The sequence below is a fragment of the Pelmatolapia mariae genome, linkage group LG15 (genome assembly GCF_036321145.2).
Source record: "Pelmatolapia mariae isolate MD_Pm_ZW linkage group LG15, Pm_UMD_F_2, whole genome shotgun sequence".
In the NCBI taxonomy this organism is placed as follows: Eukaryota; Metazoa; Chordata; class Actinopteri; order Cichliformes; family Cichlidae; genus Pelmatolapia; species Pelmatolapia mariae.
In genome coordinates, this window is record NC_086240.1 from 15,750,995 (window position 1) to 15,773,750 (window position 22,756).

Here is a 22,756-nt window from a genome sequence, read left to right on the forward strand (position 1 = left end):
TACATTTACACCGCTGAAAGTGGCGACGTTTCTCCCACAGCTCCGGTTCAGCGACACCTACATGTATCTAGCAGAGAATCGCTCACCTTACACTGCTGTCAAAATAAAAGTTTTCAAAATATGGACCTTTACATGTATTTTCGACCTGGATGGGTAAATACTGCAGCTAAAAGGTGAAGAACAAGAAATTGTTCATTGTACATTTTGTGACTTGACAGTGTAGGACCAGAAAGGTTCTGGTAGTATCAATGTGTCGCATTATTGTTGTGCCATAACACTACAGTTGGCCAAGTTCCAATGTCAGGTAAACCATTCCTAGAGTTAAAAAGGGGCTGCTACTGACAGTCAGGGTTTCTGTGAAGAAGCGGGGATTTCCCCAGTAAGGCAGGGTTAGGAGACTTCATGTCTTGGTGCCATAATTTATGCCATTCTGGCAGCAGTAAATAAATGCGTCTGTACAGTTGCTGTGCTATCTGGCATTTTTGCTTCAAGTTAAACTTGAAGATGTTCAGAGAAAGGCTGATGGGCTATTAAAAACACATTAACTTCAAGATACAGAAAATATTTTTTGCCTCTATGGATCATTACCCCCTTCATAACTCTATAGGGGATTTATTTATTTTAATAATGCCAGAATTAGGGATACGACCACTTGGGACAAGTGTCCCAACTTCGATAGCATCAATTGCTGTTTGCTAGTTACTGAACTTGACCACCATGTTTGTGCTGTTGGCTTCTACTGGAGCTTTTAATTTTAATCTTTTTGATTTCTTTAGCCTTTAGGACAGGACAGACTGTATGCACATGCACAGCAGATCAAATCACACCCAAGCCGCTCAAGCCTTTTGGCATTTTGATTTGATTTACTTACTAATAAAATGGCTCGCTGTGAGATACGGACTGCAGCCTGCCTAAATGTTTGTGATTCAGTTCTGATGAATAAAGTTCTAGGATCTTGGTCACGCATGCACTGCACCTGTACAGTTTATGGAAGCAGCTTTTTAACCGAGATGGCATTTACAGATAAACTAACACTACTTTCCTATTCAAGGTCACTTCTAGCTCCAAGAAACCAACATTGTGGTGGAAAAAATGCTAAAGTTGAGGCTTCAATTTATGGAGCTCAAATCCAATATGTGACCTCATGTTGGCTACATTCATATTTACAACACATTTCTCGTCTCTCTATGCTTCCCTCCCCCTCCCCACTCTTCCTGTTAAAAGGGCGTTCTTTGGTTTCCCTGTCACCCAGGGCGTTGCTCACAGGGGTCATAGGCTCATTCTCCCTATCTCTCTAATACGGTGTGTACCTTACAAAGCAACCTGAGATGGCTGGTGTTGTGAACTACTGCTATATAAATAAAACAAAATTATTACAGGATAATATTGCATTTAGATTTGGGGTTTGATGTGACTCAATCTTCAGCTGCTGAATTCATAAATGAAACTAATGTACTCCACCTGTCTCAGCTTTGTTTTAGCTACCCTCCCACATGCTTTAGTCAAGTATTTACTCACTTGCCAGTTTATCGGGTCCACTGAGATAAACTAAAGCAAACAATAGTGCTGCAATAAATCCTACTATGAAGGTTAAAGGTGAATGGAGGTTTCTTTCACTTAGGAGGCTGGAGGTTGTTTTGCTGTTTAACTGTATTTTGTTTTTATGAGCTAAGAAATTGTTTTCCACTAGAGAGGAAGAAATGCAAGGTGGTGAAAGCAATGCTCTTCAATGACAGCAGGAAATGCAGCATTTAAAATGACCATAAAGTTCAATTTGAACAACAGCTCTAAATGACACCATCTTCATAAGGGTTAAAACTGGCTTAACTGAGGAGCTATTGCGCTAGACTAGATAAGTTCTTGTTACCAGCATATGGTTTATGGTCAAAGGAGTAATCATTGTAGTCAAAGAACTAAAAATAGGTGCTTAATTTAATAAGCAAATAACATGCAATAAATCATCAACTGTCCGGTTTTACAACTACCAAAGATATAAAGTATTAATTTACAAATGTGTATGACACCATGACCACTGTGAACAGACATCTGAACTTTTTTTTTGAACATTTGATTAAAATTATATTATTATTGCCTATTACACTTACAACAACAAAAATGTTTTAAAACACATTCATTACAACACTGGAAAGAAAAAGAAAGGAAAAGTAAGCTTTTTTTAAAAAATATATATTCTTGAAATCTACACCTTAAAATTAAAAGCAAGAACTGTAATTTTGAGGTGTGCTTATAACTGTTATTTCCTTTAAAGAATGGTGCATTGTGTTTTGCATAACAATGTCTGAGACACGTCTGGCAGCCTGGGTGGACAGCAGATGCTCAGGGTGGCCGGGGCAGCTGCTTGCTGCACTGTGTGGATGTGTGAAAGATTCTGAGGAAGGATGTCAAGAATGCACGCGCAGGAATGCCAGAGGGGACTGCAGAGAGAGACGAGGGCGGCAGAAATGACTGAGCCCGCTCAGACTTCCCACTACGGCCTGTCTGGCTGGCTGTTAGCAGGCTCGGGGTGCTTCACCCTCGGCACGGTGCCTGATGTGAAATTCCGCGGCAAAGCATTTCCATGACCTAAAAAATTTAATTCCCTCTTGTCAGGGCGTTTCTGCTCAGCTCAGAAAGTGCAACAACAGCATGATAAGCGTGAGGAGCGTGGGAGCTTTCTCATTCAACAAAACAAATGTGGATCAACACAGACAGCCCCTCAGCAGCGCTTCTGTTTAATATTAAGTCATGACCTCCGAGATTTTGTCCAGTTGGAAGCTAGTTCCGTTTAGGTTCACTGGCTTTATTTACTCAGTGAAGTTAAACGTGCTGATTTCTAACATCCAAGGCAACAAATGTTTATGTAACCCGATAAATGTTTATTACATCCTGTGTACTCTGGGACACAGGGGTACAATAGTCTGGGTGATTAATATGAATATATGGCTTCAGTTTCATGACTGAATGCCTATCATGAAAAATCTGCTTTGTCTTTAGAAAAACCTTTTTAAAAGTTTATTTGTAGTCAAAAATAATGCAACTAAATAATACTATTGCAGATCACTATATTATGTGTCATGACTAATCTACGTTCACTAGATGTACACCTCTTTTTATATTTGTGATTATTTTGGTGTCTTGCCCCTTCTTCTTTGCTGTCGCTTGCCTCTCTGTGTGTACTTGAGCTTTTGCATTTGTGTAGCCCGTCCTCTCTCGTGGTTTTCATCGTTGTGATGTCAAGATGCTCATGTCCCATTTTTTGGTAAAACTTGGAAATTGCCACAGTAATATAGATGTGCTGTGCTGTTGTAGTTGATATCTAATAGATGTCCCCTTGGTTTTGTGTAAGTGTATCACTGACACTAATGAGTTTAGCACAAATCAGTCTTGCCTAAAATTAACCTCTCAAACTTGCATGATATTCCAAGAATTCCCTGGCCAGTCAGAGCCCTGTAGGATGTGTGTGTAGTCCTGTCAGAGCTCTGCTTCAGCTGCCCCCACAACAAAAGAGCCCAGTCTGACCCAGAGGGGCTCAGCAGGCCTCCCACACCACTCTCCGCTGACATTTTCCCCTTCTCGGGACACCATGGCTGCAGGAAAGCCTGCTAACATATCTGCTGTCCAGCTGGAACAAGCAGATGGATAGCAGCTTCACTTGTGGACAGCGCAGAAATAACAGGCTTCTAGTAGCTGGGGTTTAATGAGATGGGTTGCGACTTCAAAGCTCTGTGGTTTGAACTCTCAGAACTTCAGGGGAAGAAAACAAGGTGTTGACAAGTGTGGAAAAATAGACTTTTATCCTTCGGCAAAAAAGTGTTTCTGCAAGCTTTGAGGCTAATATGCCAATTAAAAAAATAGGCTAAGAATGTGAAGCAGACTGTGTTAATGCTGACAACCAAAGAAAAGAAAAAAACCCATTAAAGTCAAAAGTAAAGATAAAAGTAAGACCTCCAGATTTTGGGCTACTTACCTGTCTAATGAAGAAGTCCCCATGGATCAAGGACACTAGGCCAAAGTTGGTGTATTTAAACACGTGGTCCATCAGCCACATCATTTTTCGTACCACCTGCAAGAAAGAAGAAATTCAATAATCATTTAAATAAAAAACGAAAAAAGAAATTAAATAAGCACAGTTTATGTCAACAGCACAAACTGATGCTGCCCCTCTGAGCATTTCTGCCCTCATGACCTGCACCCATGTGGCTTTGGCTTACTGTCCTTTCAGTGCTAAGAGGATAAAGTGGGCCGGGATGTGGTTGTTGAGGCGAATCATGTCATCATGTTTGTGCAGTGTAGCTCGGCTGCCACGATCCAATGCCAGCTCTCAGCAAAAAAAAAAAAAAAAAAAAAAAAAGGAAAACACAACAACACTGCCCTCTGCATTGATTTTTTTTTGATAGTGCTAGCCAATTAACAGGAGCCCTAAAAGAACGCAGGCATGACATGCATTTAACTAAACACATGTTGACTGAAGTTAGTGATCGCTCCTGGAGGAATAGGTGTGCATGTGCACTGACATTACACTTCCCTGCCTGTTTACAGTGATCGGTGTGAAAAAATGCAAGGCAGCCAGCATCTGCACACTCCCATCACTGTTGCTCTTTCTCAAGGAGATAATAAACACATTCCCCTTGGTGCTATTAAAACTCAAAGCATGAATCTATTAACACAGTACAACAGTAGTTTGAAAACACTTGAAAACGCTGGAATTCACTAAACATCACTAAAATTTCAAAGGGAAAATTTCCTGTAGCGGTCAAAAACAATTTTTATTGTGACGTTAGCAGCGGACTAGACAGTTAAAATTGGGGGTGTTCCTGGTGACTAATTTACAAGTCAAGCAACATCAACTCATTTTCAGCATCCTCTGTCCTGACCGGTGACCAGCTGGTTAGCCTCATGCATGTCCATTGGTCTGTTTGACACATGCGCAACACACAAACAAGTAAATAGTTGCAGGGTTAGGAGAGTTCACATCTTGGTGCCATAATTTATGCCATTCTGGCAGCTAGTGCTGGGCGATATGACGATATATATCGTGTGGACGATAGAAAAGTTTCTATCGTGCCATTTGTCTTCTATCGTCTCTATCGTTTCTAACCCTAATTTTATAAATTATTACATAAAATATATCATTAACCCTTTACAACCGGTCAGAGCAGGCACACTCCGTTTTGTCTAACTATTTTTAAATCCCTGTAGAACTGGAACCACGTAAGGTAGCGCAATAATTGTTTTTGCATATGAAACCGAGTTGTACTTACATCTTATTCCATTAGCTTGCCCTAGGTCACGATTTCCTTCCACATATAGCTTTGCAAAAATTGCATAAAAAGCACTTCCAGCAACAAAAACATAATATTCCAGACTTGCAGCAACAAAAACATAATATTCCAGAAACACGCTTTGCCGATCCGTTCAGCTGTTCATAACACTTCCTACGTTGGAATATAAGTCAGCGTGAACTATCGCATGTCCGCCATTACCTGGCCGAAACCGGAAGTGACGTCATTTTCGTGGAAAATTTAGTTTTTTAGCTTCAAAGCCTATGTTGGTGTTTTTAAAAGTCATGTTTGACTTTATGCTTTTCTGTATCCTTTCTGGGATGCTTAGAAGTCAAATTACACTGTTATTTTGATGCACATGCTGGTTTTTTTTGCAAATTTGCATTATAATATTTATTTTCATTTTTCCTGTAGTATATTAAAATTAGTGTATCTCAAACATAAAACTATGAAGACACTCAAAATAAATTTCTTGTGGTTGGAAACTATTTTGTGCAACTTTTTTGTATTTACAGTTTTGAGGGATAAGCCTCTTAAATTTCTCTAACTAGAAATATATCTAAAAAACAAAACAAAAACGATTTTCAATTTTTTTGTAGTTTATTGCACTTTTTTTGCAATTTATGTAGTTTCTACGGACTCAATGCATACATAATATTAAAATTTGGGCTATAATGGTTGTATTGATGTATAGCAACTTGAAATGCTCCCACAAATGGCACTACAGCATGTAAAATGTAAACATAAGCTCTGGCGGACTTGGTTCTATGGTAGGTCTTAAAGGGTTAAATAGCCTGTGGCAAATATATTAGTGTTGTCTTCTCACTATACATACTCTGAACTTTATGCTAGAGAAAATAAAGTATAAAAAAAATGATATTTTTCGCAAAGAAACTCTGTCTTGTGGTTTTGCGACATGGTGCTGCTTTACGTGCACCCGGATTTGCGACATGCTTTACGGTAACTCAAAAGAAAGACTGCACCCTCTCCACTCGCTGTTTACAGACTGCATACTTTCCAGATGACCACAGGTCAGGTGGTATATCGTGATATATATCGTTATCGTGATATAAAAGAATTCATATCGTGATAAATATTTTTTCCATATCGCCCAGCACTACTGCCAGCAGTTGTTGACTGCGCACCTCACAGCCACACACCAAATAATGTTATCGTGGAAGCTCCTCACTGCGAGTTAAAACACAAAGTTCCAAAATTAGATGGCAGGGGGATTCACAGCAAAAATGACTGAACTATCAGATTAGGTTTATTGTTACAATCACTCTCACCCAACTTAAAAAAAAAAACACATTTTAAAGATGCTAACAGAGAAAAAGTGCCTAAAAATAAAACTAACCATCCACCTTGCCACAAGCCAGCAGCCTCGACATAAGCAAAGAAGTGAAAACATTGAGGGGGGAAAAAAAAGAAGGGTAGATATCCTGTTACCTGGCGGACTCAAAATGATGCAAGTACCTGGCATTTGTTTTTCCTCATATAAATCTATTACACCAACTTTGGCTTGCTGCAGTAAAACATGTCAGGTAAAGGTGAGCGTGGAGTAACTTACTTCCTATTATTATTTCACAAAGTCACAAAGAAAGCCTTAAGCAGGCAGCATGAGTGTATAGTATGAGCTTCCTGCAGCATTCATTTTAACAATAATTTTTTAAAAATTCAACTTTAGCTGTTTTATGTTTTCATATCATGTCATTTTGATCACTTCACAGCTGGAGTTCCCTAACGCAGTAAGCAAAACGGCTGTTCAAAGTGGCCGACTCCTGTATTTGTTTTCGAATCAGACTCACAGCAATCATTTCATTAAATTAATTAATTAATTAATTAATAAATAGAACATGTTTTTTATTTATTCGTTTATTAAAGTGGTGTCCCACTGCACACCACTGTGTGTCCTCGCTTTCCTCAGTTACTACAACAGAGGTGAAACGTTGAAAACTGGCATGATGCACAAAGTCACAACAGCCACATTAATGTGAAATGCTTAAGGATGAATTGAGACAAGAATTATGTTTCCAAATGAACATAATTTTAGCCGAAAGGCTTTTCAGGGTGATGTTTGTTCTCACAGGAACAGCCCGCAGGTCCAAACGTCCGCACTGCTTTTTGTGTAAAGATGTTGACAGTGCATCCTTAACAGTGTTACACACTTTCCCCAAAGGGGAGGTCACAAGAAAGCAACACATCCCTGTCCTTTCTTACCGTTCCCTTGTCTTGCAGGCACATCATGAGTGTGCACACATCTCCTGTTGATTGGTGGTTGACGATGACCATGGCTTCTTCCTCGGAGATCGGCCGCACATCATCACCCCATTCTGTTACTGTGAGACAAAACAAAAAGACACATGCACTTTAATGAAAAACACGCTGTGCAAGTAATACTCTTCAAACCTTTGGAGCTTTAATGTAAACAAAGTTTGTATTTACATTAGTTTTCACTAAACCACCTCCTGTGTTTCTGCAGTGTAACATCTTACAGTGATATTACACTGCAAGATGCATTATTATGCCATGGCTTATCTGCCTCGCAAAGGTTCTCTTTTATTTCAAGTTATTCTGACCTCCTCAGACTTTCTTACTTCTCTTCTCTCCATCGGTGGCTGTTACTTATTTGTTGTACCAAATGTTTTGTGCAAGTTATTTTTCAACACTGTGATGAACAGCTGAAAGAAGCAAAACCCGGGAAATTAAGATCAATTAAGATTAATTTGTCATTTCTGTGGGACAAATGGGGGAATAAATAAGAACAAAAAAAATATATATATATATTGAAATTGATGAAGGCCCAGTTTTTTTTCTGCAATTCTGAAAGGAGTCTGCGACTCGTTGCAGGCAAGTAGGTGTCTTCCACTCAAACTGTGGCAACTCAGGTAATCTGCTAGCAACCAAAGCAATTGCAAGCAGGATTTCCATGGAGCACGGTATACTTAAGCAAATATTAATACCAGTCATGAAATGCATATTTTTCTTTAACGACCAATTGTTGTCAACTGGACACCAACTGGTCTCTAGGCCTGTGTGACTAGAGCCTAAAACACATCCTGCTCACTCACTCATACTGTCATCACTGAAGTATCACATAGAAACTTCAATAAATAATTATATATATGCCAAAGTTGCAAGCTCAGCCTTATTTTTTTTTTTAAACCATTTTTTAAAAATCAAAATAGCCAAACAATCAAACTGTATCTTCCAAAAGTTTTTCCATTCAGGCACTCCAATTTGGAACGACCAAGCGGAAAAATGAATGTTTTCAATCCATCTGCAATTCCTGGTCTGCTTCCAGACACATCAGCGCTCACTGTAAACTGTTAAGGATTTAAAGGTATTAAGCTGAGAAATAAATACACAGAGGAATCAAAAACAGTTTGTTTAAGCCAACAGGTTTACTGTGAGCATTAGTGAGCTAGACAGGTGTTTTATTTCACCAACACAGCAACAACAGAGGGAGTGCCAAGGTGTCTCTATTAGTGAAATCCACTTTGTCTCTGTCCGTAGTTCTACCTCTGGTTGAAAAACAGAGACTGTATCCCTTGTTTCTTGTTCCTCTTGCCATAACTATTCCTGCACTGTGATAAACTATCAGCCTGTTTTGCATACTCTCCCTACCTGGATCAGAAGGTTTATTCACACGTATCTACCTCCTAAAATGGGCTGTATAAACATTTACACTGTTCTGTTAATGTGCCCAATGGGTCTAAGACCATGGCAGAGGTGCCTTGGATGATTACATCATGTACAGTGGATTTTCATGAGTTTCGCTGTGCCGGATTAGTCAGCACCGAACATGCATATTCATCTGAGCTGAAGGTAAACAATAAACTGTTGGTCTGTGGTTTGGAAATGAGGAAAGAGAAGTGAGTTTCAGGAAATGGTAGCACAGTCACTTTCTCTATTGACCTGGCAGAGCAAAGAAGAGGAACAGCCCCATTACAAATAAAAGGATGACTTTCAAATGCTGCTTTAATGATGAAAATGTTATTTTATGCAGTGTACGAAATCAGACTCTATGCATTTATTTCCCCAAAAAGGTCTAAATTATGATACAGACACAAACATTTAGTATAAAAATGTTATTTTTGGGGGTGGTGAACTTTATTTTTAGTAATAAAAACAACAACAACAACAACACAGCAAAATCTAAAATAATCATCAGGATATGTGTCAGACAGACAACATTGTTGTTGGTATGGGAACGCCCCGACAGAAATAACATTTTCATTTGGATAAGCAGAACGTTAGGTCTACATCCTGTTACAACAGAGCTGAGCCTTATTTGCATGTCCATAAATAATTCTTCCCTCCTCAGTGAAACCACGTAAGGAATCCATGTACGTCTAAAGGGAACCGGGCCTTTGTTCACCGTCAAACTGATATAAATAAGACTAAGCAAAATATAGCTGCAAGCTGCAGTTCTGTGGGCCAAGTACAGAAACATCAAGCAGGGCACACTGCTGCACACAGGTGCACCCAGGTCTCATCTACCCACAGAACCAGTCTCATCATGATCCCACAAAATGTTATGCAGATATGACTCATTATCTCAGTTTACAACTTTAATGCCAGATGCCACAGCCAGTGACATTTAGACATTGTGACAAAGTACATTTACAAAGAAATCTGATTCAATTAAAACAAACAAATAAATAAATAATGTGAAATAGTTATGGAAACACTGGATAAATGATCACCCACTTATTGTTCAATTAAGCCAATCGAAACAATTTCATGTTCATAGCAGTAAGCACCACAACTTTCACAGGCGATGTAGCCGCCATGTGCAACAGCACACAACAAAGGAAAGGGAAATTAAAACTGCTGTGGTTTTGTGTGTTCAGGACCTGGTTTAATATCAATATTTGTGTATACCTGCATTAAGGTTTTAAAATAAAAATCCAATGCCATATTGGTTTTGTTTTTTTTATCAAATATATATAATTTCTTTGTTTTCAACCGTCATATTGAAGCATGTAATACCGTGTTGCTCACTGAAGGCTGCAATAATGCACCTAGAATGCATTTTCCAACCACAAAAATTAAAATCAAATGCAAAACTAACTACCATGTGTGAATGATGATGTGTCTGAGATGGTGAGACGAGATGCTGCTGTTCAAACAGAAGAAACATGCAAAAGCTCAGGCTGCTCCTTTATTTCCCTAAGGCGTCAACACAACAGATGGACTTTTTTTTTTTTTTTTTTTGTTTGATTGCGCATGCGTTAGGCCAATGTTAGCCACTGTAGTGTGGGACTCACGCCAAAAACAAAGTTGAGTGTAAACTGTGGCAGGTAAAGCTAACACAGGTCAAACACAACTTTGCACAGTCTACTGAGAACAGATCGAAGAGTGAGATGAAGGTGGAGCACGAGGTGGTGTCAGCAGTAATCCGAGCACTATACCAGACTAACATCGTAAAGCAGAGCCGTGCCAAAATGTAAATTTACTAGTTAACCTCCATTCAAACTATGGTTCTAAGACTGACTAAAAGACCGATGACTAAGGGACCGAGGTCAAAAATACAAACAGCAGAAATTGGGCTTCTCTGTAGCATGGCTAGGATTCACCATAGAGACAAGGTGAAGAGCTTGGAATTGAGCCGCTGCTGCTCTGTGTCGAAAGGAGGTAGTTGAGGTAGTAGGGTCACTTGGGAGGTTTTCCATGTACACCCAAATAGGAGAAAACCCCAGATTAGATCCACAACTAGCTGGAGAGCTTACAACCAACCAAACCTAGTCTAAAATGAGCAACTCCACTCTGGAAACTAACTGAAACCAAACTCAATTCAATTTAAAAAATATAACTAAATAAAACGAAAATCATGAAGCCTTACAGATTATAATTATAAACCACCATGATTGTTAAATAGGCCTTTACTATGAGCTTAATGATAGACTCGCTACTGTTTCCAAGTAATACAATGTTTCTACCTGTCAAGTGTGATCTGTCTAACAATGTCCAGTGCTCGTCAGCGGCTATAGCAGTGGATCTCTTTCTGATTTACATTGTCAGGCCTCTATACAGAGCATCAGGGCTATTTCACTACATTCACCTCTGATTGTTGTCAGAATACACAGGGAGCTGCAACAATGAAGGAAACATGGTTCATGTAAGATAAGGGGTGACAACAGTAGCACTGCAGGAGAACACATGAAGCTTCCTGTCCACATTAAACACACTCCAGCAGCTTTGCACATAAACGGAGCATCAAGGAGGGGAAAAATTCAGCTGGGCTGCAGTAGTCTACTTGTGAGCCTTGTAGTTTGAGGAGGGTCTGACAATTTCCAGGTCTGTGTATTGCAAATGTTGCATCAGTTAGGCTCTAGGGTACAGAGTGACTGAGCTCTTCCTGTCTGTGGAGAAGCAAATTTCATGATATAAAGATAGAGGATTTTTCCACACAAGTGCCTCAGATAATATCAGGAGAATGGGGTCAGGAATAATGTCCTTCCTCATATGTAGCACACAGGGAAGTCAATGATTTTCACACATGTGCTAAAAGCTCTAGTTTACTGCACACTGCCAGATACAGATAGATGCAAGACGTCTGGTTGAAGTTCAGCAGAAATTTAAAAAAAGAAGAAGCTCAAATGACAATTTCTGTACACATGGTAGCTTAGAGAGAAGACAGAACGTGCAAAAGTGTTTGTGTTCATTTGGTTAAAACGGGAAGCTCACATTTCTTGTTCCCACTACTGTGTGAGTTTACACACACAAGGGCTACAGGTTTAATAAAAAGAGGTGTGCAAAGAGGGCATTACGAAATCAATCATGTAAATTTTTTTGTGGGCAACGTAATATTGCGCTGCAATTTTTCCCATTGAAATTTATGTGGCAAGCTTCTCCTTCTGCTGCTTCTTCTTTGCCTGAGACAACTCACTCTGCTTTTTAATGTAAACAGCCTGAAATACTAGGGCTTCAACGAAGAGAAAAGCAAAACCTTTAGTTTCACTTTGCCTCTGGGTCTTGGGAACGAGTTCAGTGTTTCCAAACACAAGGTGGCGAGCAGTTGCTAAAAGCCAGGTGCTGCATGAGCTGCATCTTCAAGGAAGTCTTCAAGACACACTAATTAAAATAAATTCAAATAGAACTGAAAGCCTTCTTAATTGCCAATTTATCCCAACTCTATGATTCAAGACTAATTTTACCCGAGCAAATAAAAGTCCCTGAAATAAAAGTTTTAAATCTGTTCATTGTGTCACTTACATAACAGGCGGAACCCAAAACAAGACTTGTGTGAAAAAACTGAACACCAGTCTTTGTTTGTCCATCTGTGTTCATTTTATTCAAACTTTGCAGGTAAAGCACATTGTTTGAAGTTCGTCAGATGAGTAGTTCTCCTTTTTCTCTTCTCAGTTACCAGTGTTTCCTCTACAGTGACTGCTGCCTGCTCTGCTCCGTGTGTAGGAGGATGTTTATTTTTGGCCATCTTTATAAGGACATTTGATGCATTCCAAAGCCTCTTAGCACAAGTTTAAGATAACAAATGAGTGCTAAACCCTTAAAGGTTTGTTTCAATTTCAGGATTTGTGAGTACGCTGGTCTGAGTAGTGTAAGTGCCATATAGTGATCAGCACATGGGTCTGTGTGGACTACACTACACACGCACCCTTCAAGGAGACTCTGGAGAGACGAATCTCGTTTCTCCGTCTGGCAATCTGAGGGACAAGTCTGGGTTTGGCGGTTGCCAGGAGAACGGTACTTGTTTGACTGCATTGGGCCAAGTGAGAAGTTTGGGGGGAGGAGATTATAGCATGGAGTTATTTTTTTTTTTTTTTAGGAGTTGGGCTTGCTCCCTTAGTACCAGTGAAATAATGCTTAATGCATTATCAAGACATTTTGGACAATTTCAAGCTCCCAAATTTGTTGAAAAAGTTTGGGGATGGTCATTTCCTGTTCCAGCATGACCAGTGCATAAAGCAAGGTCTATAAAGACATGGACGAGCGAAGCTTGGAGTGGAACTTCTGTATGAATGGTCAAAATGAGTTGAAGTTGTTTTAGTTGCAAAGGGTGGGACCACATCACATTAAACCCTATGATTAAGAATGTCAACTCAAGCACATTTGTGTTTGAAGATATATCAGCAAATACTTTTGTCAATATGGTGACATGGTGGTAACCAGATGCACAGAGCCTGAAATCAGCCATCACCAACAAAAACAATCTGACAAGCAAAACATTTTACATGCGGACGAGGCTAAATCAAGTCTTACCCCTCGAACATGCCTTTGTAATGCTATCAAAAATGAGAGCAGGCCAAAAAGTTCTAACAAAGATTTCATTTGATTTATTGTTTCTGGTTTCGTGTGACAGATGATATCATTCACACCTTATCTGCATGAACAGTTCTTGATTCTGCACTAAAACAAATGCACGCAGCAAATGCGTCCTTCCAGCGGTCCTCTTTTCCCAAGCATTAACTTAATAATTGTCTGCATGCAATGTATTTAGGTCACATCTATAAATGACAGCTATATAAACATGGGTTACAGGCAGGGCTCTAGGTTCTCTACAAGAGTAAGATCTGTGTTTCGTGTGTTTCTGAAAAATTTTGCTTTTGACTTTTAACTTGTTCCACCTGCTGCTAATTGTTTAGCATGTTCACAAAATGATTTAGTCATACAGTGCCAATCCACAAGTAATTCAGCACTTCATTAGAGCTATTAAAGAACTCACTCTGTAGCTGCAAGCATGAAAGACAACTGATGACACTTAATGGAGGAAGCACCTTCCATGGTAGACATTTGAGATATTAAAGCTTCAGTAAATGAAGAAAATACAAAGAACTAACAGCAGCAATACACCAGCTGCTGAATTACATTTCTCTAACACATGTCACAGGCTGGTTTCCAAGGTTGTATTTGAATGTACCTGCATCTCAAATCCTCATAAAAAGATCTCACTGAGGGTTAAAAAAAAAAAAAAAAAAAAAAAAAAAAAAGCAGAATAAAGAAAATAAAGAATAGAATAAAGAACTGAATTTATTATTTGCATTTTTAATTAGGCCTTTGTTTAACCTCCAAAGATAAGACACCTGATCCACACGCACACAGACATCAGCCACATACTTTGTGAAAAATGACATATCTGTGATACAGTGACATGGGTATATGGGGTGCAAGTACCCTGAAGGCAATGTCATTTCATAAGGAGCATGCCTTCATGCTAGCTGAAGTCCCTATTTTTGTGGGCGAATAAGTGATATCACAAAGATGGGTCATCTGTCAGATAGAATACATTAGGGAAATTGTCTTTGAGAGATGACACAGTTTGTGCAGCAGGATGACAGCCAGGCTGCAGGCACAATGTCTAATCCGGTATCTATGGTCAGCTAAACGGTGTACCGCTGACCTTGCCTGTCCATCCCTATACTTGCTTCTCTCTGTCGAGGACAGATAATTGGCAAGGTATCATGACATCTCCTTCACAAAAGTGGCTTTCCACCAGAGTGTATAGCTGCATGATTCGGGGGGGGGGGGGGGGGGGGGGGGGGGGATTTGGTTACAAGTATGTGGCACAGTTACCGATTAAGTCTAGACACTTATTGCTTAAAAACCCTGTCTTTCTAGAGTGGATTTTGTGAAATTAAAAACAGAATTCAACTAAGTGTCAAGCAAATCAGGTGGAGCTGATAGGAAGGGACTTTGACCGTGAAGCCTGTCTCCCAAGGGCGTCTGCCACTCCCCACTGGCCTCTTCTGCCATCACTGGAGGGATGAGAGACAACAGGCCCAGGCAGGTAGGAGCATACTCCTGTGCCTGGGGAAACCTGCATGGAAACCATGCAGAGGGAAATTGAGAAATGAATAACACAAGTTTCGTCTGGTTCACTGCCAAAACCCAATTACGACCTTTACTTTCTCTAGATAGAAAGTCTTTGGACGACAAGCGCTATCATCGTTGCTTAAGCTGAAGTACTAGAATAAAACTATTAGCGGTAGTTACAAGAAAATTTTTATTTATCAAGACCAAAACACAACCTGAATTGGGTGTAGCTAAAGACATAGAGTGCAGTAATAAAATAAATGTAGACCCAATTAGGCATATCGCAAATATCTTGTTATTTTGTGAATAAAACACACTAGAAAAATGCCAAAGACTGGGCAACAGAGATCATTTAACTTCATTTTTTAACTACAAAAGCACCATTTTAGTGACTCAGTGATTACCTGCATGTGATGCATTTAGGGGAAATCTGTAAATAAACATGGGTTACGCTCTCTCTGAATGGGCACCGCTCTAGTTCCTCTAAAAGAGGAATAAGATCTGCTTTCATGAGTTCAGGAAAAAAGGCATTTGAACAACCTGTCAGTATTGACAGTTTCTGCATGACTCACTCAATTATTACCTTGTCGTTTCATTTTTTAAAATGTACTTGAGTAACCTTGAGTAACTGTACCTGCTGCTAACTGTTCAGCATGCTCACAAAAAGGATTTAGTCATTCAGTGTGCAATTTATTCAGCACTTCATTAGCAGATATTAAAGTACTCACTCTGTAGCTGCGAGCACGAACAACTGACAACACTTAACAGAGAAAGCTTGCTCCATGTTACTGTTTATTAGTAACGTGGAATGCAACAAAGGTAAACACACAACTGAGACTATTAAAGCTCTGGTAAATACAGAAAATATACATAAAAAGCCTTAGAAAGCAGTCCATGGCCACACAGTGGGCCTCGGAAGATGGTAAAGTTGGGCCAAAGAAGTGATTCACAACAGACAAATGTATGATATAGATTTCTGATGTAAAGTTTAGTCAGAGTTGCCATCATACGTTTACAATTAAAAACAGATCCAGTGAAACAAAGCCACAGGATTTATCAACTGTCATTCTTACTCAACCGTTTGATCCTGAACAGTTTTCATTTTCGTGTTGATAGTGGGAAGGAACTGTCACGCAATTCAAGCACAGCTTTCCAATTTAAATCAACCCACAAAACGCAAATCAGCAGAATATCAAAATGAATGGCAGAAAACACAAAGAAAGCTCACGAGGGCAGCGTGATGATCAGATTTGTGAATAAAGGTTGGTGTGGGCCGCTGAGAAGTTTCATATTTCAAATTGAGGTGCGGCAGTTTAGATTTTGGGAACAGGTGCTCCGTAACATGCCATGGACATTGCTGCTGAAATAGTAAAGTTTGGAAACCTCACAATCCAAGCAACAGACTTTTTTTTATTTTTCAACTCTCAAATGATTATCTGCCTTCAAAACCCTCGAACAGGTCAGGATACATTCATGACTAAATATAGTTTGGGCTGGGGACTCTACCCCACATCGATTTTTTTATCCTTTCTTTTTGTGCCAAGTCCAGCAGCAATGATAGCACGCCTCTAAACATTAACCTGAAGGTTGAGGGACAAAATTAAATGAAAATATCAATTACTGGTTACCATAACTCTGTTCTCATAATACAGGAGCAGGTCATGTCCAGTGAGTGTGAAGAACAGACAGCCCTACACAGTAAAAGACCAGGTTAAATCCAGTTATCAAGGTCTCCATGTCAGTTCAATACAATGAATGTGGAGTATCATGAATTGCTTTTAAATTCTTACTCTCAAAAGCTAAAAGCCAGTTTGACCTCATCATTTTGCTCTAAAAGTTTGTTGTGTTACAACATATCGACATTAAAACATGGATTTACCGCATAATGCACAGTGTTCATCCACATCAATACCCCACAGTCTCTCTCTGCACACCGGGGATTTAAACGTCAGCCTCCACTTATGCAAACATGTTTCAGGGCTTCAGAACAAAAGAGATGTTAATTTCCATTCATGCTATCGCCCTCTCCACTGATCCCGAGCTGCAGGGCCATTATTCCACTCTAGTTCACTCCTTCACTCATGATACAAGACATGACTCCAAGTCCATTTAAACCTACAGTATGTTTTCATGCACTACACACATTAAACATTTACCAAAGTGGTGCCAAGACACCGACAGTACTGTTACTCTAGGTAAAAGCTTTTAACAGTGCATGCTGTTGTTTTTATAGTGAATATTCTATCGGTGCTTTCATCTATATGCATTTCTTTGATTACCGAGGACAAAGACCTTGTTAGCCAGTAGGATAAATGACTCAAAATACCAGCAACGCTGAGGTCAAACAGAACAGAATGCTGACAAAGACTGACGTAAGCGGAGGTTGATGAAATCCTGAAAAGAGAGCAAAGCTGTCTCAGCCTAACAGGTGCAACACAAATAGCTCGAGACAGTCAAGGAAATGTCCGTCAAAGATGATCTGTGGACACCCACACAGTCCAAAGAACAAGTCTAATCAGCCAAGTAACTGCAAACATTTCCGTGGGTGCACGGAGGCTTTGACAAATGAAAATCAGCTTCAGAATGAATTTACTCCAGCCGACCACTGTCTACTGCTCAGACAACCTGAAACATGCTCAGTCTTATGCCATAACATGGAACACTGAAAGTTATCCCCAGTTATCCCCCCTTGATGGGGATATTAGAGAGAATATATGCACAACACTACATCCAAAATTGTTCTTTTAATTATACTTCTAATCATTTAGAAGCATCTAATCACTTGAAACTCCTATCAGCACAAAAGCATATATTCTTGAGTAGGTATTCAGAAAAACAATGTGATGATAAGTTATCATCAGCATGTTATTGTCTCTATAAAAGAATGATTGTACTGGGCGTAGACAGCAAGAAGGAATCAACATTCCTGAAAGGCTAACCTGACTTTTCACTTTCCAATACCCAAAAGTAATCAGATTACTAACTAGCATATAGTCACATCCGAGAAGCTAGAACCTGTATTTTGTTGGCAATTTGCTTTTAATCTTGATTAACATAAATTATTATGGTTTTAATTTCTACTGATCAAGTAGAAGGAACAAAACTAGTACTGATCAGAATCAAAAAAATAAAGATAAAACTCAGATGGCGCCAGTATACCAATGATCAGCTCTATTTATGCTTGCCATTAAGACAAAGGTAGCTGCTGCAGACTTCTCCTGAATGATAGGTGTTGTCACTCAGACAATACCGATACATCAGGGCTGATTATAGGAAGAAAATAAGTAAACACTAGAAACAAAGACATTGTCTAGACATAGCTGGCTCTCCTGCTAGCAACTGGTACTCAAGACAGCAGAAAACTAATTAGATCAGTCCATCATTCAGTATCAGTATCAGATATCCTATGACCTTTGCAAGGTTTGTAAACTTTGACCATGTGGTGCCAGAAAGTGACTGTTCAGCATTAGCATATCTTTGCATACCCTATAGGACATAAACTACACACACACACACACACACACACACACACACACACAAAAAACAAATCAGCCCTAATATGGAAGTAAAACTAAAACATCCCAAGTCTAACGGCATATCAAAATGTTTCCATTTTGCATTCAGGATTTGTAACACCAAGTTCTGCTGACTGATTTTTGTAAAACAGACCAATGTCTAACTATAGCTAGAGACAAAGAGATACAACACAGCTCTACTAGGGTTGCATCAGGAAGGCCATAAAATCAGTGCCAAATCAAACACGTATATCCATCTGCTGTGGCGACCTCTTGACAAATGAGGTAGTAGCTGAAAATACCTTGTTAGACCCGGGACATTTTTTTTTTTTTTTTTTTTTTTTTTAAAGTCAAGTTATAGACTTACAGATTCTGATTTCAATGACTGAAACTGAGGGGGGAAAAGTCTGGGCTTTCTGAATTCATGGATGCAGAATATCTTCCATCACACTATAACCGCAACTAAGTAGTTGTAAGACTGCATAAATGCTAGCAAGCAGTTTGGTGTGTGGGTGGTATAAAGTGACATAGACAGCGTGGAGTCTTGTTATGAGCCCATGAGTTGAAAGTTTTCAGTGTTGCCAACTTGGTCTTTTGAAACTGCATGTGACGAACAAGGGTTCAATGTGACTGTGAAGCTGCACGCTCGCTGGCTAACAACTTGTGATTGACAAGCCAGTAAGACCCCCAAGTAATGAAATGACTGCCTGAGCCCATAAAATCCTTAGGAAAGTATCTTTTAAGGTCAGCTAAAGCTACGTCGACCCTTTATACTGTCTGTGGTTTGCATACTTCTCTTGCTAACATACTGATGCTGCTCACATGGTGTTTGAATGGTGATAAATTCTAATGAAAGTACAGCTTTTACAGATACCAATTCTGAACAATTTCATTCAGTCCACACACTCAGCCTTGTATACAGATGCGCTGCTTCTCTTGGAAACGTCACATTCCCGGTGAACAAATAGTGACAAAAGCAAACAAGTGTGCAAAGTCTGAACATTCAGTCATCATCTTTGATCTCCTCGCAGGTCAGACGGTCAACCCACTCACACAACATGAAATGAAAACTTAATCCCACTAGCTTTAATGCACCTGTTGTGAGCATGACAGTCTGATCAGACCAAACAGTTACAATGCTTTCAACAACAACAATGAAAACGACAACAACAACAACAACAACAACAACATTCCACCGAGCACTAAGGTTCACACGTTTGAGGCTTTCGGAGGCATCTTCCTTGCTTAACATATGTTTCTTAATAGCGGGATAGTTCATATTTGATGCATGAAAGTCCTGGCAATCAAGATTTATCCTGTAAAAATGGGCCTAATGAATTCTAACGGCCACTCTTTGTCGCAGCTATAACAGCACATCTGTGTTTTATTTCTGCTGACATAAAGTAAACCTGCAGACAAATAAAAGGACAAAACATGCTGTAAAGAAAAAAAAAAAAAAAAAAAAAGCATCAGCAGAACACAAACACACAATCTCAGGGTTCATACTGAACCTTATTTATAGCATGCTCGTAGTTGTAGACGTTAATGTTAAAGAAACAGGCTCCCTGCTATTGAGATTACAGCTTCAATACACTATTCATAGGAAGGATTCAAACACTTTGGTGTGAATACTACTCATGAGCTTAATTACAGATCTCGCACTCTTTTTCCTTTTGTCATTCTCTTTCAAGAAAATGAATAAATAAACAAAAAGTGGTGCAATTTCTTGTCCACTTCTCCTTTTTAGTGATCCTCTCATTGAGCTGCATCAGTGTCTTTGCTTTTCGTTTCCTGTCCTCTGCACTTCAGCACTGTGTAATTTACTAATTCAAACAAGTCATTTCAACATTATAAGTTGGAGCCACTGATATATTCTGAGCCCGTTAGCCTGACACGTGCCTCTGGAGTCTGAACTGCTGTGTCTAGGCTAGTTGATGTGCTCTGCCCTATCTGAGCTTAGCAACCTTCACCTGATGTTGCTAAGCTCTGATAGGGCAGGAGATAGCGGCACACCCTGGTTACTAGTCCATTACAGGACTAACACAAAGAGACAGAACCTTTCATGCTTATAGACGATTTATCTAACATGTATGTTTTGGGACTGTAGGAAGCCAGAGAGAATCCACACAGGTACAGGGAGAGCATGCCAACTCCACACACCAGCTACCTGTTGATGTTATGGACACCACCCACAACTATGCAAGCAGCAAGACCAAAAACACAGCAACAATTCACCTTTTCTGTTAGACTGGGATCAGTTTTGAGTTTCTTCATTTATTGAAATATGTTAGGTGATTCACCTTACTGCCACGTGTCTGAGGATCCTGAGGAATAACATTATCATCAACATCACTAGAACTATGTTGATCTTATGGTGCCCAGTCCTTCGTTAGTTGAAGCAGATTTAGGTTTTACTTTACTAAGCACATTTGCAGGACTACCACGAGAGCTCACACAGACTGTACGCCAAGCAGCATCAGTCCATTTTTGCAGTGCTACCAGCAAGTTCTTCTGCTCTGGTCCAAATGTTAGAATACCTTACAATATAATTAATTATTTTTGGGGGGGTAATGGATTAAATTATGTGCAATACTCATTCTGAAACCCAAGCCGTGAATATATGCAATACATCCTGTGAGAGTGTAACACAGCAGGACACGCCTTTATGAGTCTCGTGATGGAATAAAGGGTGAGCAGTCCTCACTGATGTATCGCACACTCTTGATTATGTATAAGGTGTCACATTATGGCTGTACAGGGTGGCACCTTTGTGTACTCACGGTGACATGAGGTGTGCGTCACTTGTTCATTGTGGCGGTTTGATTATTGCTGCTGTTATCAAGCACTTTTTTCCTTAATGTAACTGTACCTGTGCCCTTTTTACATGTGAAACAGGGAAATACCTGTTAGTGCATCTTAATGGTGTTTTAATGTTAGCTATTGAGTCATGCCAACCAGCTAGCAGCACTGGTGGAGCAGTTATAGTTCTTTCAATCAACAGGCTGGAACCTTCCAAATGCTTCAGTTGCTTAAGTTACAGATTAAGTACTTTAACATTTATCGCCGTGCAGTGACATTACTGTACTGAAAGCTAAGCTCAACTCCAACAGCTGTCATCATTTAGTTTCCTCAACAATAGTAACCATGTCTATGAGAGAACATAAGAGTTGTGAAACCTCTGGTCAAAAGAAATTGCAGATCAGTGCTTTGTCTGCTACACAAATCTAGTTAATCATTTCTCACAGGTTAACCTGTTTGCAGAGGGGAGCCTTCCTGCAGTCAAATACTGCAGCATGCCTTACATTATAATCAGTAGGGCTGCAACTAAAGATTATTTTGGTAGTTGAGTAATCTGCCAATTTTTCTTTGATTAGTCGATTAGTCAACTATTATTTCAAAAACTCTTATATTAGCGTCCTGTTGGCAATCCTTCCGTTCAAGGCTCCAGTACCTCACCTGCTCAAGTCTGCCCACCTATGAATATCACCGTTGTCTCGTCCCACAGCAAATTAAATTAATGACACAGAAAACATGAATTTTAAAATAATCCAGTGCATTTTTAACATTACTCAATAGGACTGTCAGAATAAAAATGAAATAAAAATATTAAGTAATACAAATTAAAGTGCCAGTAGTATTTAAACAAAAAAATCACGTGCAAATAGGAAACTAAAAATGGGTTCTCCGTAAGCTTAGATAAAGCTTCAAATTAAATCAAAAAGACTGTATTTTCCAGTCCAAAATAACAAGCTTTCAAAGTTTCCAGATGTTTCAGTTCATGGATTCATGATTGCAGTGGACATGCTGTGGAGTGAGGTTTGCTCTTATCCATGAGATGATGTTCACAGCTGCTGATAACCACACTAAAGATGCTCTCTGTCCTGACTTCAGCCATTTGAGAGGTGCATAAACCTCTTTACAGGACAAACTCATCTATACAATTTTGCTTAATACTAGTAAAACAGAACAAAACAAACAAATTTACATGATATTAGTACATGAAGTGTCGTCACATTTTTAAAGCTGATGTCATCCTTTATTGCAGCCCTAATAATCAGCAGCCAAAGAACCAGAAAAGGTGCAAAATTCCCACAACTGTGCATTAATTAGGAAAGAATCTCAGCTCTCGGCTGAGTGTCTAGTTAAAAAAAACAAAACAGAGATTAAGAGTGCAATCAC

General features: G+C 39.4%; 1 protein-coding gene across 2 annotated transcripts in view; it reads right to left on the reverse strand.

Annotated features, from left to right (window-relative positions):
• lpgat1 (lysophosphatidylglycerol acyltransferase 1) overlaps positions 1-22,756 on the reverse strand; it is a 60,428-nt gene that overhangs the window by 30,559 nt on the left and 7,113 nt on the right. For both annotated transcript variants that reach the window (XR_010096361.1, XM_063495519.1), the window contains exons 3-4: positions 7,503-7,621; positions 3,968-4,063 (exon numbers count right to left, since the gene is read on the reverse strand). Coding sequence is in view for 1 of the 2 variants with exons in the window: in XM_063495519.1 (XP_063351589.1) it covers positions 3,968-4,063; positions 7,503-7,621 (215 nt within the window). In the remaining variant the exon portion in view is untranslated. The remainder of the gene's footprint in view (positions 1-3,967; positions 4,064-7,502; positions 7,622-22,756) is intronic.